A 17270-nucleotide genomic window follows, 5' to 3' on the forward strand; every position below is an offset into this window, starting at 1 on the left:
TAGCTGATCTCCCGCTACCTGAAGTAGTCTCAGCCTGCTACTTCTCCGCCATCTTGACTCCTCCTCCTGTTCTGCTCTTTCCTACCTGACAGACTCAGCTCCTACACCTGGCCCTATCACCTCTGCTGCTTTCCTATCCCTGTGGTCAACTTTACCTCTGGGAATATGCATAACTTCTTTCTGCATTAAAGCCCCTGTTCACTGGCTCCAGCTGAGATGCCCAGGTGTCCCTCCAGGCCTTAGAATGTAGTCCGATACCCTGGTTCTTCCAGGTCACTCACTTGCCTTCCTCTGAGTTTCCAAAGCATTTGGCAGCCACCATCCAATCACATACTATTTGGGACTGTTAACAAATTATTCCCTAGAAGGGTTCCACTTGCCACTGTGGGGAAGGAAGCTTCTAGACAGATAGAACTGGGCGGGACCTTACTTCTTTAGAATCTCTCTGCAGCACAATGTCATGGCAGTGCTCGGAAATGGTCAATGGACACACTGCTATTTCTAACTTCCCTCTGGTCCCAGGAAGGCAAACAAAAGCCCTCTACTTTGACGGAAGCTGTCAACTACCAACACTTTTACTACCTCAAGCAGCTCCAGAATTTATCTTGAAATGGACAGTAAGTCTTTTAGAATGGGTATACTATCCTCTCCAGATGAATTTCAATGAACTTTAGTATACAGACAGGGTAAATGTGTTATTCCACCTAGTAAGTTATAAAATCATGAATTTAGGTATTTATAATAAACTCAAAACACCAAAGTTACACTTCTAGAAAAATAATAGTGCTTCTCAAACAAACTGGAAATCAGCAAAGTTATTTTTTAAAAACTACATTCTACATCAATCTGATTCTCCAGGTCATGCTGATAAAGGCTAACATGTCTTCCACATTAGTTTCCTAAGCATGGCTAAGCTCAACACACACAAATCAGACATGCAGTGAGCAGCTCTCTTTTCTCAGACCCAGCCCAGTGCACATGATGCTCAGTGGCCTAAAAATTCGATTTCCCCAGCCATTTTGCTGGGGGCTGGCATTCAGGCCTGATCTAAGGGTGATATCTCCAGCAGGTGTCCCAGAAGATACATTAGACTAGATAATTTCAAAGCTGCCTAAAACTCTGACATTTAAATGAGTGTTTTTATCTTTTTTTTTTTTTTTTTTTTTTTTTAAGGAAAATACACAACTACCCAAGGATGGGAAATAATCAATGCTCTACTTTGGGAGAATGAGGATTGTTGTGTTTCTCTCAATTTTGCTGGAAGTGCACTTGCAGCAAAAAGAAAACAAAATACCCCAGCAAGCAAATACCCTTGCCCAAAGAGCAGACAGGGACAAGCAAGTTGTATGGTATCTGGTTTATCTGCATTGCCTAAGGAGGTGAGGCTGGCGGGGTTATAAAATGTCACACTTCTAGTATCGGATTCTTTCTCTCACCCCTCATTACTCACATACTCCCTCCCTCACTCCGTCTTCCCAGACCTCACCTGGTTGATAACATAGATGCCGTAGTCTAACTGCTGACGCTGTAGGATTGGGTGCAAGTAATACAGCCAGTACTTGAGGTGTTCCTGCCGGTTACGGAATGGAATAACGATGGCCACCTTGTGGGGAGAGATGCAGTTCTTGGGGGTATAGCGGCCGCCCACCTTCACCTCTGGGTTCTGTTTCTCCACAAGCTTCAGGTCCACAGGTATGTTAAACTCGATCACCATGGGGCCGACTACAGAGGTGGAAGGAAGGAGAAGTTAGCAGGCTACAGTGTTCCCCCAGGCCACAGCCTCAGGAGACATATCCTCCTGGGAGGCAGTGTGGCTACGAAAAAGGCACTTATGTCCAGCACTAGGACAACCAACCATCCCAGGAAACCCCTTAGGCCCAGGCAAAGCTGGACAGCTGGTCACCCTATGAAGCACACACCTGTCCAGGACCCACTCCCCTGAGATTCTAGGTTTCTCAGCTCTAACTGGAAAGGGAGTGGCTGCTGCTCAGACTTCCTGAAAGGTTGTTTTAAGGATCATAAAATGGATGAGAAAGCACTTTCTCAGAAATCCTGAGGTGGAGACCTAACTTTGCCACTTCCCAGCTGTGTGGTCTTGCACAAATGATGTCCATCAACTCTCTGAACCTAGTCTAGTTGGGAAAAGGGGTGTGTGTGTGTCTGTGTATGTGTGTCAGGGAGGATGGTGTTGTGGAAATCAGCCTCAAATCGGAAGGTAGCAAGGAGTAGTATGAGGAACCCATGTCACAGGAAGACACCTGATGCACATATTTAAAAATACTCCAGGGGTAGGGACTGGAGGAACTGAGACCCAGAGCAGACTATAGGATGATGAGAAACAGCTGAAAAGAACACCAAAGAAAGATGCTTAGTAGTAAGTATCGGTGGTAGAATAACAAAGGAGATGAGGAAGGGAGAGAAAGTTGGAGAGGACCACCAAGTTTCTATCTTGGAAGAATACGGTTCCAGATGAGAGAAGTAAATTAGTAAGAGAACTCTTGACTTAGAAGAAAAATTGATGATGTGGATGGTGGATTCTGAGGTAGTGATAGGGTAGTAGTAGTGGGAGAGGCCAAGGTCTATATACAGATACAGACATGGAAATCCTTGTTTCTAAAGTGGAGCTAGGAGAGGACTCCGCTCCTCAGCTGGGGACTGACCCTCATGTGGCATGCACAGTGGAGGGCAGGGAAAATTTGACAGGCTCAGGAATACACAGGAAACTGGGGACAGAGTCAATACTCAAACCCAGGGCACCTGGGTGATTAGGCATCCGCCTTTGGCTCAAGTTATGATCCTGGGGTCCTGGGGTTGAGCTGTGAGTTAGGCTCCCTGCTCAGGAGAGAGAATGCTTCCTCTCCCTCTGCCTCTGTCCCTCCCCCCCACGTTCGTGTTCTCTCTCTCAAATAAATAAATAAAATCTAAAAATACAAAAAACAAAAAAACTCAAACCCAGAGCCCCAGTATTCCCTGTAGGCCAGACTTTCTCCAACTAGGTTCCAGGAAACAATAATTCCACTAAGATGCTCAATGGAAGAACATGTCACCGGGTCAAATAAGCATACTCAATCTTAAGGCACACCAAAGGCTCTGAAAAGTTGTGCAGTCAAGAAACCCCCTTCACTTTATATAACCCACCATTTCCCAAACTTATTTGGCCATAGAACCACTCGACCAGGGAACACATTTTGAGAACTGTTACTCTAGTGTAACGAGATTGACCTGTGAAGCCAACTAGCCTTGAGAACAAAGGCAACTACAGAATAGAGGTGGGAATGCTGACCACACACTGGGAGCAAGCATGCCTGAAACATGCTGGTGAGATCCACCGGAGGCCCACCACACATCACTCCTTTGCCCTATTTGTTCATCAGTAACATGTGATGCTCCAAGCACCCTTGTGCCCAGAAATCACTCACCCTCTTGAAACGAGCTCCAGAAAAAAAAGTTGTGATTCTTGCTCCTCTTGATTGTCAGCAGGTGCAGACTCCCCATTTCCTTCTCCTCAGCATCCTCTGGTACTTCTTACACCTTCCCTCCCTCCAATGCTGACTCAGTTCCACCATCACTAGACCCATTCCCACCCATTTATTTTCTTCTGAAATGCAGATCTGATCATATCACTTTCCTGCTTACAAAAACAAAACAAAACAAACAAATAAACAAAAAACTCTGATGGCTCACCGGCCCTGGGCCCTGCGGTCTTTGACAAGGAAGGCTAAACCTCTCAGTTTGGCAACAAGGCCCTTCAGTCAGCTCTACTTCCATCCCCATTCCAATAAACCGTGCCTACATCCATACTTGTCTCCTTGCCAGAAATGCCCTTCCTTCTTTCTTCTAACAACAGACTTTTGCATTTCAAGACAGACCGGAATCTTAAAATTAATAATAAGCCCCAGTCTGCCTTCATCCTTTTGCTCCCTTCATTACCAGAGCTCAGAAAGCAGACGTCCTGGTGCAGGGGCACAGAGGCCTCATACATCAGTCCCTCACACAACTGACCCAGTTCCAACTCCTCAGGATGCCCTCGGGTGAGTAGGTACTATGCTCCAGGACTAAGTAAGAGGTCACCTGAACCAGTTTTTCTCAAACCCATCCATCAGAATCATGTGAGGCAATTCATAAAAAATATGGAATCTCAGGATGCTCCATTGCGGAATGACTTGGCCAATTTGCGGAAGGAGATAAATCACAAGGAGCCCAGGTGACTGGACAATGGGGAGCTGAACCTCTCATCTTTGTGAGCTTTGGGGCTTTCATGGAGGTAGCCCTTCCCCATAAGGTCCATTAGGCCTGGGCTGCTCGACCCCAGCAAAGCTTCTGGGAGGCTCTGTAGCCCAGTGCACTTATGAAAAACATGAAAAGAAGATCATCATCTTCTCACTTCAGAGGGCCCCATAACATCTACAACCCCCCGCCAACTCCCTGTACCCCACCCTACCTCTAGTTCTGAAGATGCTGCTAAACATAACTTCATTTTCGGGAACCCAAGAGGCATCTGGACTCTCACCCTACTGACTTGCTCATACCTTCTGAAACCAACCCAGAAGACAGGAATTCACAAGTGGTCTACCCAACCTCCTGAAAGCAGACACCTGTGGACTGGAAAGCATCTTAGTTTCGCCTGTTGGGGGGTTCCAAAATGGTAGTCCTGAGGTAGAGTTTCCTGGGTAGAAGAAAAGCTGCCTGGGCCCTGGTTGAGCTCCACTAGTGACTTGCTGGATGGTCTTTGGGCAAGTGCCACCCACTCTCAGGATACTGGTTTCCCATCTGGAGATTGTAGGGATGGGAATCCAACCAGCACCAAATGAACTCTTATTCAACACCCCACCCATCATCATCTGTAGCCAAACCTGCCTGTTCTCCAGAGTTTCCTCGGCAACTGACACCATTGTCCATCAATTCTGGGAGCTGACAACCTAGGTGGTCCATCTTCTACTCTCCCACCCCTTCCTGCCCAGTACTTCCTGGGCACCTGTGTGAGACTGTGTGCCCAGTGGGGAAAGGGAGTGACGGACGGCAATTCCTGACCTCAAGGAGCTCCCTGATGAGGGTGTGGCAGAACCTAAGGGAAAACTACCCTGATTCAAAGCTGTCTAAGGGAATCACTCCTCTAAAGGCTTCCTGTGGGGTTTTATTACTGAACAGCCTCTTTTCAGATTCCTGGTCCTCTCTGGGCCCTTCTTACAACCCCCATCATGTCTGCGACACACCAAGAGCACTGCAATCCCCAGTCCTGCTCTCAGTGGCAATCCGTGCCCCACCTGCTTTCTCTGACGTGTCCACAGCCCCGAGAGCCCTGGGGCTCATGCCTGAGCTGGGTCAGCCCTCAGCAGCCAGCGGGGGCTGCAGACCTGGAGCCAAATGCTTCCTGGGTCCAGTGCCAGTCAGAGGCCTCCCTGAGGGCCCTGCACACCCCTGCCATGCTGCAGAGGCCGCCCTCCATGGCCTGCTTGGCGCTGTCCCAACAAGAAAATCCAGAGAGCTCAGGCTCCAGGAGGGCAGTAGCCAGCTCTGCCCAGAACCACAGCAAACTGCTATCAGATCTCAGAGTCACTGCCAGGGGCCTCCGAGAGAAGCAAAGGGAGGAGGCTGAAGGCTGAGGGCTTCATGACAGTCCTCACACTGAGCCAAGGCTCCCTTGCTGTGCGGCGCATGGTATGTGCTACCATGGGCCCTAGGCCCCGCTGGGCTGGCTTGTGTGTTTTCTTGGCTCTGGGAGCTGGAAGCAGGGTTACGTAAGCAGCTGAGCAGATGTGAGCCTGTCCCCAGCTCCCCCAGCTAAAGCCCTGCCACGTGGGCCTCTCGGCTGGGAGTCCAGGTCACGGCCTTGCGTGTAAGGCACTCAATCACTTCAATGTGTGAGCTCGACTCAGACAAATTCCACTGCTCCCTTGCCCGGCACAGCAAACCCAAACACACACATGCCCCTCCATCAAAGGCCGGCTCATCTAGAGGCAGGCCAACAAGGACTCCCCGTCTCACTTTCATGCTGGCTGAGCCACTAGTTCATTCTTCTGTCCTCAGCAAAACAGGCTGGAACATCTAGTCACCACTTTCCAGCTGACCGGCCAGTGGCTCAGGATATGATCTCTGACTTGATGCTGGGTCATGACAATGTTTCACCAGCCTGCCACGAATCGGTAAAAGTAAAGACAATGCACACTGTTCTTCATTAAGCTAAGTGTAACCAATGTATCAGAATGCCCTTTCTTCCAAAGTCAAGTGCTTCTCACTCTAAATGTTAAAATGTCCTTTTGTCAAATGATCATGGTGGATTTTGAGACTCAATTGATTTATTTTAATTTTAATTTGTAAAAAATCCATACTTGACAGCCAAGGATCTGGCCCTAAAGTTTCTTTGGAAAATTTCCTGGGTGATGAAACTGAAACACATGGGAACTGTGAGACTATAGGCAGTACCCAGAACTCTGTGGTCCTCAAGTTGGGGTGCCAGCATGTCTTCCTTGGCCAGGCCTCAGCCCCAACAGTGTGACATAGTGCCTCTTCAAGCTCTCTCCCCCTCAACCACAGAGCTCATGTGGGTAGGCCATTTTTCTCTGTACCAATCTTCTGAAGGCCAGACAGGCACTGGATGACAGGTCTTACCAAATCCCCAAACTTGAGGTGACAGCTGTCTGCAGTGAGCCCGTGAACTCATGGTACCCCTTGTGACCCCTCAGATTAGAACTGAGAAGCACCATCTACTGCCCGGAGCCAGGCTGCTAGGTGCCAGGGAGGCAGCAGCAGAGCTGGGTTAAGAAGAGTTCTTTGCTCTTGGAAGGGAGGGAGACCAGCAAACAAGGGTGAGGATAACAGTGCTGAGAACAGCCAAAATGGCACAAAGGAAGGGGTGTCCACTCTGGTGCCAGAGAAGAGAGTCAAGGAAACCTTTGCACAGAAGCAGCTTCTCTCAGAGAGGACTCATCAGGCAAGAGTTGTGACCACTTGGCTGCCATGGACACAGAGTATACCAACAAATCTTACCTGAGTGGACAGCACACAACTATGATACAAGCAACTAAGAGGCTTTCGATACACTTCCAGGAAACTTGATGTAAGAGCAGGGGATAGAGAGCCACCAGAAGGGACTTCTCAAATCTCATGTTAACCATTACTTACCAAATTTTAAAATCTAGCTCACCAAGGCTTCAAAAGTATTGGAAATGATTTATTTCTTAAACCAGATGTTCGTGGTATTTTTCTTTATACCTTTGCGTCTATCTTTAAAATTAAACAATAACTATTTTAAAATATAAACCAAGAAAGGAAGTATAACCCCATCTTTCGTCCCATTCCCAATAAGCAAGGGTCTTCCAAAATAAAGATTTCAAAACATACAATTCAGTGACCAGAAAAGAGGAATAATGTAGGGTTAAGGCTAACTCAATATGTTTCAAGCATACTGTATGCTCAACACAATTTCAACACCCACTGTTCTTTCTGCCAACTTACCATCTAAGCCACTATTAGACCCCAGAGACGGAAACACTTTTTCAACAGGAAGCAGAGCACATTTGTGGTCTCAGAACCCTGCATTTGGGGGCACAGAAAAAAAAGTATTTGCTCAAAAAATAAAAGAGCCTGCCAGAGGAGGTCTACAGAGCACAGCCCAGGTGGCCAAGAGGAAGCTGGACTAATCGAGAACAGGGGCATTCGTTACTTCTCTCTCTATGCTTAGAAGTGGCCCTGCCATGTGCTTGAACCACCACACTTGGTAGGTCTTCCAAAATATCACCTGAAAGTGACCTGGCCACCAATGAACCATCCACGTCAGTGAAACTGCCCTTTCTTGCACTCTGCTCTCTCCCCCATTAAATCTTCAAACAAAGGCCAAGTACTCTTCCTAATTTTATTTTTAAAGTTATTTGTTTTAGTAATCTCTTCACCCAGCATGGGGCTCACAACCCTGAGATCAGGAGTCGCATGCTCTTCTGACTGAGCCTGCCAGGCACCCCAAGGCCAAGTCCTCTTATTTGCTACTGCACTGGCTTTCAAAATGCTGGTGAGGTTTCCTTCTACTGCAGAGGTTCAGACTGTGGAGTGCAAGAGCAATCATTTGGGAAAGCACACGAAACTGCAGATTCCTGGCTTTTACTCCCCAGAGTGCCCCATTTGGTAATTCTGGGACTGAGGTCCAGGACTCTGCATTTTAACAGCATTTTAGATAACTTTGACATGTGTCCCTGGACTATACTTTGAGAATGGTGGTTTACAGGTTCACTCACTAACCTCCACCTCCCTCTCACCCCCATGAAGGTCTTTAAGAGTGGGTACCCCAGTGGCTCAGCCAGTTAGGTGTCTGAGGCTTGATTTCAGCTCAGGTCATCTCACGGTTGTAAGATTACCCTGCATTGGGCTCTGCGCTCAGTGTGGAGTCTGCTTGAGGATTCTTTCTCTCCCTGTCTCCTCCCCCCGCCACTATTCATGTGCGTGTGTGTGCATGCCTGCACATGCACTCTATCTCTCTCCCACTCGCTCTCTAAAAAGAATTTTTAAATAAAAAAATAATAAATAAAAAAAAGGAGTGTGTAGTAAGAAAAACAATCTATACTCAGGAACTACTGTATATTTCTGCTCTCTGACAGTACTTAGAATGTGCTTCACTTTTGGCTTTTGCAAAGGGACAGATGTAATAACTATGTTGGGCCACAAGGTGTGAATATCTACATTTTAACTCTTCCCCAGTCTTTAACTTTCTAAGTCACATTTTCTCTTTTTCTGATTTTATTTCTATCTGTCCTTTTTACAGTACGTATCCTTAAAAGCTACCTCAAAAACCTTTGTGAGAGAGGTAAGGTAACAATCCTTCAAAGTTCAAACCAAATGTCCCCTCTTCAAAGCTTTCCCTAAGCCCCTGGCACGAACTGGTCCCCGCTCTGCATGCCAGAGGGAACTCCATGTAAAGTTTACAAACTTTATAAATCAACACAACAAACTTTACAAGCCTACACTAGAGTTCTTTGAGGTGAGGGGCCAGTCTATCTACCTACTCCCTCTATTAGACCCTCCTCTCCTTGAGGGCAAGTGTTGTGTCCCGTTCTTTTCTGTCCTTGGGCAGTTTCTGGTAGAGTAGGGTCCACAAATGTATCTTGACCCACACAGCACTTGTTCAACTTGTGGGTTAAGAACCAGAACTAACAGGGCGGGGAACCATCTGGTGTTTGATGTTTGAGAATCTAGATTGTTGTCCTAATTATATATCTATTACCAAGGCAGCCAAGCCCAAAAACACTCTCCTTCCTAGGCTCTAAATATGCCTTTTTTTTTTTTTAAAGATATTATTTATTTATGAGAGAGAGAGAGAGAGGGCACAAGCACGGGGAGCAGAGTCAGGGAGAAGCAGGCTCCCAACTGAGCAGGGAACTGGCTGCAGACTCGATCCCAGGCCCTTGGGACCATGACCTGAGCCAAAAGTAGATGCTTAACTGACTGAGCCATCCAGGTGCCCCTAAATATGCCTTTTTGTGTTCAGGTATAGCAACTGATTTGTGATCTAGAGACACAGCCCCCACCCTCAACTTTAAAATGAGTTTCCTCTGGGTTCTAGGCCTATAATTTGAGACTTTGTGGCAGTCGACAGCCTAACCTAGTGAAAACACTGCATTTTCTCATCTAAACCTCACACAGCCACAGGAAACAGGCTCTTCACCAAAATACCATTTGTTCCTTGAGAGAATAACTCTAAAACTCAGTCTGATGTGGGTCATGAAATCACCAGAAAAGCCTTGAGTGGTCACTCAGTCCAGGATTCTGTCACCAAGAGTACCAAGGTCTAAAGCTAAGGTAACAAAGCCAAAGTCAGATTCCAACACCTTGAAGGGTCCAGATCTACCACAAACCAGAACCCTGAAGAGTTCTGGCAGATCAAGGCTGGGGGACCTTAAGAATTATGTTTCATGAAATCTTGCCATTTGCGACAACGTGGATGGAACTAGAGGGTATCATGCTTAGCGAAATAAGTCAATCGGAGAAAGACAACTATCATATGATCTCCCTGATATGAGGAAGTGGAGATGCAACATGGGGGGTTTGGGGGGTAGGAAAAGAATAAATGAAACAAGATGGGAGCAGGAGGGAGACAAACCATAAATGACTCTTAATCTTACAAAACAAACTGAGGGTTGCTGGGGGGAGGGGGGTTGGGAAAGGGGGGTGGGGTTATGGACATTGGGGAGGGTATGTGCTATGGTGAGTGCTGTGAAATGTGTAAACCTGGCAATTCACAGACCTGTACCCCTGGGGATAAAAATACATTATATGTTTATAAAAAAAATTAAAAATTTAAAATTAAAAAAAAAAAAAAAAGAATTCTGTTTCAGGGGATGCCTGCTTGGCTCAGATGGTACAGCACGTGACTCCTGATCTCAGAGTTGTAAGTTCAAGCCTCACATAAAGCTTTAAAAAGTAAAATAAAATAGAGCACCTGGGTGGCTCCATCAGTTAAGTGTCTGCCTTTGGCTCAGGTTATCATCCCAGGGTCTTGGGATCGAGTCCCACATCGGGCTCCCTGCTCAGCAGGGAGTCTGCTTCTCCCTCTCTCCCTCGGCCGCTCCTGCTGCTTGTGCTCCTTCCCTCTTTCCCTCTGTCAAATAAATAAATAGATCTTTTCTAAAAAATAAAATAAAAGAGAGGAAAAACAAATAAAAAGGTAGAAACAAATTTTTTTAAAGGATTATATTTCAGCCCCAGGGCTGTGCATGAGGGAAAATGAAGGACAGAGGAATTGAGGCTTTCTCAGGACACTCCTGGATTGGCCAAAAAAAAAAAAAAAAAAAAAAAAAAACCTCAATAAAAAAAAAAAAAAAAAAAAAAAAAAAAAAGGCCATCCTTAAGAGAATGTCAAAAATTCCAGGTAAAGGCCTTATTTAAAAAGGTAAATGTCCATAAAAGGCGAAGCTGTGGAGACAAAAATGGTTGCCTGGAGCCAGGGTTTAGAAAGAACATTAAGGGCACCTGGGTGGTTCTGTCATTAAGAGTCTGCATTTGGCTCAGGTTATGATCCTAGGGTTCTGGAATCAAGACCCACATCGGGCTCCCTGCTTAGTAGGAAGCCTGCTTCTCCCTCTCCCTCTCCCTCTCCCCCTGCTCTGTTCCCTCTCTTGCTGTCTCTCTCTCTGTCAAATAAATAAAATCTTAAAAATAAAAATAAAAAATAAATAAAAAGGTAAATGTCCACAAAAGGCTAAGCTGTAGAGACAAAGTGGTTGCCTGGAGCCAGGGTTTAGAAAGGAGATTAAGGTGGCTCCGGTAGGTTGACTGTGGATCAGGCCACAATCTTAGGGTCCTGGGATCAAGTCCCGCATCTGATTCCCTGCTCAGCAAAGAGACTGCTTTTCCCCTCCCTCTGCCTGCCGCTCCCCCTGCTTGTGCTCTAACAGATAAATACAATCTTAAAAAAAAAAAAGTCATACTTATCTTCTCATTAACTCATTAGGGTTCTGCTGTTCATGGATGTATCTACGCAGTGGACAGCAAGTCACAGCACATACGTCCCTCTGTTCTCTCTCTGCTGTGCCCACCGACACTGTCTCAGAACCCTTCTTAATCTAGGGCTCCAGGGAACCACCAACTAATTCAAGGTGATATAAAAGTGAATCTTACTTGACTTGATTGATCTAAACCCTTCTCAAGCACATTTCTATACCATACACGGCCATGGCTGTGGAATTCAGTGCGGCAGGAGAAGCAAGGAAAGAGCACTGGGAAACCTCGAGGAGGCCCCAAAACTGGGGGTGTGATGGTACACTTCTGTGCTGGCGTGACCCAAGGGGAAAGTTTCTATCCACAGTGAAACCACAGAGATTGAAGGCCCTGAGGGCAAGAAACTGTGCTGGGGACCACAGACTTTTAAAGCCCAGTAAACAGGGTTCCCAGTGTTGTCCTCCAGGGAAAATTCATCCCAGGAGGAATTTCTGTTTCGTTTGGTCCTGGCCCAAAGGAAGATTTTCTCCTCACTCAGCTCTTCTCCCTTTGGCTTCCCTCCCTGCCTTCCTCCCTCCCTCTGCTGGAATTTGTGCAAATTCTGGAAACTGTTCCTGCCCACAGTTATCACTACCAGGAAAAAGTTCCCAAGTTGGCTTGGAAAGCCAACTTGCCTGGGAATTCTGTTAGCTCCAGGAAGATCTTGGGGCATCTCTCTCATTTTAGAAATAGAGCACTTCTGCAAGAGAAGATAAGAGCTTCTCAAAAAGAATTAGAATGATTTAGGCCCGGTGTTTTATTTTACAACCTCACCCTCCAGTCAGAGGCTGTCTTCCTGCCTCATTTGGGACCTCAACTCTCAGCCCAGAGCCAGTCACCAGTCACCAGTCACCAGAGGCAGCCCAGAACCTACCACTTAAAGACTCCAGGCCTATGATGGTAGGAGCCACACCTGCTTCCGTTCCTCTCCTGGTTACTTTCCCCTCCTCGGGATGCAGGGGAGGAACACTTTGCTCTGCACCTTCCTAGGCCATTTGTTAGATAAGATATGAAAATCTGACACACAGGTGTACAGGAACCAAATTCAGTTTCTGAGGGAAGCAGCACACCAGGAAGAGGCTCAAATCCCTGCTCTACCTCTGAAAAGCCACAGGCAGGTTTCATGACCTCTGCACATTTTCAGTGATAGCACTGTGCCTAACACAGACTAGGCCCACAACATATGTTTGCTGAATATATATATATGACTAATACTTACATGCAGGCCTCACACTCTAAGAGCTAAAGTCATTCTTAATACAACTCAGTAAGAGGCTAAGTCATCATAAAGACAGACCATTTGTTGAAGAGAATCAGCTGAGTTCAGCTAAACTAGCACAACCAAAATGCGGAGGAACGAAGAGTATTGATATAGTTATAGAGAAAGAAGTGCTGGTGAGAGACTGTACAAAGAGGAAACAAAGGGTCTGTATTCAAAAAAAAGGTAGCACAGGCAAATGAACAGAGAGATGACAGATTAAGATCCAGAATCTGCAACGTTTGGGACAGGCAAGGGATTAATATCTAGGATATATAAGGAACTCCTGCATATCATCAAGAAAAATGTAAGAACCCCACTGAAGAAAACAGGCAAATGATGATAATGAATAAGCAATTTACCAAAGAAGAACCCCAAAAGCCATTGAGCATATGAGCATCTGGCACAGAGAAGGGCAAGTTAAAACAAGACCTATCCCAACATATAGATTCACTTGGCCAAAAATTAGAAAGCTGGTTAATGCCACGTATTTGTCAGAAGTACAGAGATCCCCATGCTCCGCCAGTGGAAATGTAAATGATGGGTGGTCATTCTGTTCTGGAGTAGTTATCTGGCACTCCCGCATCAATAAAAATATACAGCCACAGGTCCATCAAGGACATGTAGAAGGCTATTCCTTACAGAAGTATTTGTGAAGACAGTGTTGGGACGCAGTGTGGGAATCTATCCTTATGGGAGAAAGAAAAATTGGGATGAACACCATAGACACCCGATGTATACAGAGCAACATGGATGGACCTTAAAAACAAGGGTGGGGGGGTGCCTGGGTGGCTCAGTTGTTAAGCATCTGCCTTTGGCTCGGGTCATGATCCCAGGGTCCTGGGATCGAGCCCCACATCAGGCTCCCTGCTCGGTGGAGAGCCGGCTTCTCCCTCTCCCATTCCCCCTGCTTGTGTTTCCTCTTTCGCTGTGTCTCTCTCTGTCAAATAAATACATAAAAAACTCTTAAAAACAAAAACAAAAACAAGGGTGAGGGGCATCTGGGTGGCTCAGTCAGTTAAGCATCTGACTCTTGGTTTGGGTCATGATCTCAGGATCCTGGGATCAAGCCCCGTGTGGGGCTCCCCACTCAGTGGGGAGTCTGCTTGGGATTCTCTCTTCTCCCTTTGCCCCTCTCCCCACTCTTGTGCAAAGATTTCGGAGTGCTCACTCTCAAATGAATAAATACATTTTAACAAAACAAAAACAAAAACAAGGGCAAATGCCTAGGGCCTAGTTCTTGGTTTCTAAATACCATTCTCTATTTAAAAGAACTAGAGCTTGTTGGAGAAGTTGCTGATTACAGGGCTGAGTCAGGGAATGAACAAGAGGGCCCTCTATCATCTTGCTGTGCCTAAAAGGAAGTGCTCAAAGAACGAAAGGATATGTCAAAAAGACACAGGAGCCACCCTGAAGGGGACCTCACCAGCCAAATCTGGGACGATCTAAGCATCAAAATAATGATAGTAAAGGATTATGAGCTATTGAAAAAGGTTAAGAATCCACAAGTCTGCACTGATATATGAATTAATAGGGGAGAAGGGAAAGCTCTTTCTTATAGGAAAACACCAACTAATAAACACAGAAGGAATGACAGAATGGGATCACCAACCACCATACCAAGAACTGATTCAGGGAAGAATCATCAATAGATGCTAAAACCAAGTGGCTGAATGTTTGAAGAATAACTGGATATTTACATAATCTCAAGCAAATTCCTATAAGGTATTTCTTAATTAAAGGGGGTAAAATAGTAAACTTCATAATAGAGAACTAGCAAACACCACCATAATGAAATGAGCGAAGTTCACATTGCCAGTAAGAAACAAATTGATAGCAGGTGTCTCCATACATGATGCATTAAAAAGAACTCAGAATCACTTGAATGGTATTCTTGTCAGAAACGTATAGCCTGGACCTCATCACAAGGAAACATCAGACAGACCCAAATTAAGGGTCCTTCTACAAAATGACTGGCCTATACCCTTCAACAATGTCAGTATCATATAACAGAAAGACTCAGGCATTGTTCCAGATTAAGAAACTAAAGAGACATGACAACTGAATACAATGCATGGTATTCAATAAGGACATTCTTGGAGGACAATTAACAAAAATCTTCATAAGGTCTGCAATGAGACAACAAGAATTTTTCTAGGTTGATTTCCTGATTTTGATCAGTATACTATGGTTTTACAAAAAATTATTGTTTTTAGGATATACATGTTGAATATTTAGTGATAAAGGGGCATAGTTCATTATCTATCACACACACATGTACATGAGTTGAGAGAAAAAAGAGGGGAAAAAAAGGCAACTATAGTGGAAGGTTAACATTCGGGGAACTTAGGGGATCCCAGAGGATATCTAGAAATTCTCTGTAAAATTCTAGCAACTTTTCTACAAGTTTGAAGTTATGTTAGGCTTTTTAAAAATTAAAACAAAAACAGAAGAGGGCAAAAAAAAATTAGAATCAGAATAAACTGTAAAATAATACCACTTACATAAGTTAAAAATACAGGTACAGCCAACAGGCACATAAAAAGATGCTAAATATCACTCATCATCATGGAAATACAAATCAAAATGACAATAAGATACCACCCCACACCTGTTAGAATGACTAAATCAACAACACAAGAAACAACAGGTGTTGGTTGAGGATGTGGAGAAAGGGAAACCCTCTTGTCCTGTTTGTGGGAATGCAAACTGGTGTGGCAACTCTGGAAAACAGCATGGAGGTTCCTCAGAAAGTAAAAAATAGACTACCTCCGAACCCAGCAATTGCAATACTGGTTATTTACCCAAAGAATACAAAAGTACTAATTTAAAGGAATACATGCACCCAATGTTCATAGCTGTATTAATGATTTACAACAGCCAAATTATGGAATCAGCCAAAATGTCTACCAATTAATGAATGAATAAATTAGATATGATACATATACATAATGGAATATTACTCAGGCATCAAAAAGAATGAAATCTTGCCATTTGCAATGACATGGATGGAGCTAGAGAGTAAGTAAAATAAGTCAGACAGAGAAAGACAAATACCCTATGATTTCACTCAGATGTGGAATTTAAGAAACAAAACAAATGAGCAAAGAGGGAAAAAAAGAGAGAGAGGCAAACCAAGAAACAAACTCTTAACTATAGAGAACAAACTGATGGTTACCAGAGGGAGGTAGGTGGGGGATCGGTTAAATCATGAATTTGTCATGATGGGCACAGGACGATATATGGCAGGATTTAATAACTATATTGTACACCTGAAGCTAATATAGCACTGTACATTAACTAACTGGAATTTAAATAAACTTAAGAAAAATAAAATTAAAATATAGGTACCTATGCTATATGATACATATTTATAGCATTCTGAAAGAGATACAACACTGGTAATAAAGAACATATCAATGGTTGCCAGGGGTTAAGGATGGGAGGAGAATGTGATTTCAAGGGGGATTTTTTGGGGTGATGAAACTATTCTGAAGCCTTATTGTGGTGCTGGTTATACAAATATACACTGTGTTATAATTAGTAGAACTATATACCAAAAAAAAAAACTTTACTGTATGTTAATCTAAAAAATCATTTTTATACATTTATTTATTTATTTCACAGTGAGAGAGAGTGCGCGAGCGCACACACGCAGTGGGAGTGGCAGGCAGAGGGAGAGAGAGGCGGGCTCTCCACTGAGCAGGTAAGGCAGCCCAATGTGGGACTAGATTCAGGACCCTGGGATCATGTCCAGAGCCAAAGGCAGAGGCTTAACCAACTGAACCACCCAGCCACCCCTAAAAAATTTTAATTTTTAATTAAAAATAGATATATAAATATAAAAGCAGCAGCTCCAACTGAGCAAGAGAAAAACAGATACACAGTAAACACATTAGAATGGTTGCTTGGGGTGGGGTTGGGAAATGGAAGTGAGAATGAGAATTAAATACAACAAAGAAAATAAGGCAAGCGAGTCTGTGATGATAATGGGCCATGAAATAGTTTGATGGCTGCATGGGAAGAAAGTACAGAAGGAAACAAATAAGGGAGTGGTGGGGATGGAGCTGGACGTGTCCTTCCAGAGCTGTACAGGGGAGAAAAAGCCCTGATGACTAAACTGAACCCTGGTCCCTAAAAAAGGTTTGCTACGCTGTGGGGATGGGTTCATGAGCCCTGACGGCCAGACATCACCCAGCACTATAGTCCAGCTCCCTTCCCTGCTCTGACTTCTGCCTTACCAGCTGTCTGATTTGATTACACTGCAGCTTCTCTCACAGTACTTCGAACAGCCAGAAAACTCTTAAGCCACTTCACAACAGTGCTCATCTTCCCAGCAAAGCAGCAATTTGGTATCCCAGCATGTAAGTAAGTCTCTTGGGAGTTTTATTAGTGAGTCAGCTGCCCCTCTGATCAGTTCTGGAGTCCTAACTCAATTTCTGGAACTTCAATACTGGTTACAAATACATCTTCTCTCCGTCTAAAACCATACCTTGAACTACGGACAGCCTGCTGCCCTCTGGGCCACGTGGGCAGCCAGCCAGTCACA

At 44.8% G+C, this 17270-nt stretch overlaps 1 protein-coding gene across 1 annotated transcript in view; it reads right to left on the minus strand.

The window, feature by feature from the left end:
- The window catches only part of LOC111146253 (beta-1,4-galactosyltransferase 1), a 54292-nt gene that overhangs the window by 22495 nt on the left and 14527 nt on the right, over window positions 1-17270 (minus strand). The window contains exon 2 of the mRNA XM_022501726.1: window positions 1487-1722. Coding sequence (XP_022357434.1) covers window positions 1487-1722 — 236 coding nt within the window. The remainder of the gene's footprint in view (window positions 1-1486; window positions 1723-17270) is intronic.

Source organism: Enhydra lutris, unplaced genomic scaffold (genome assembly GCF_002288905.1).
Source record: "Enhydra lutris kenyoni isolate GAN:26980312 unplaced genomic scaffold, ASM228890v2 scaffoldscaffold13, whole genome shotgun sequence".
Classification (NCBI taxonomy): domain Eukaryota; kingdom Metazoa; phylum Chordata; class Mammalia; order Carnivora; family Mustelidae; genus Enhydra; species Enhydra lutris.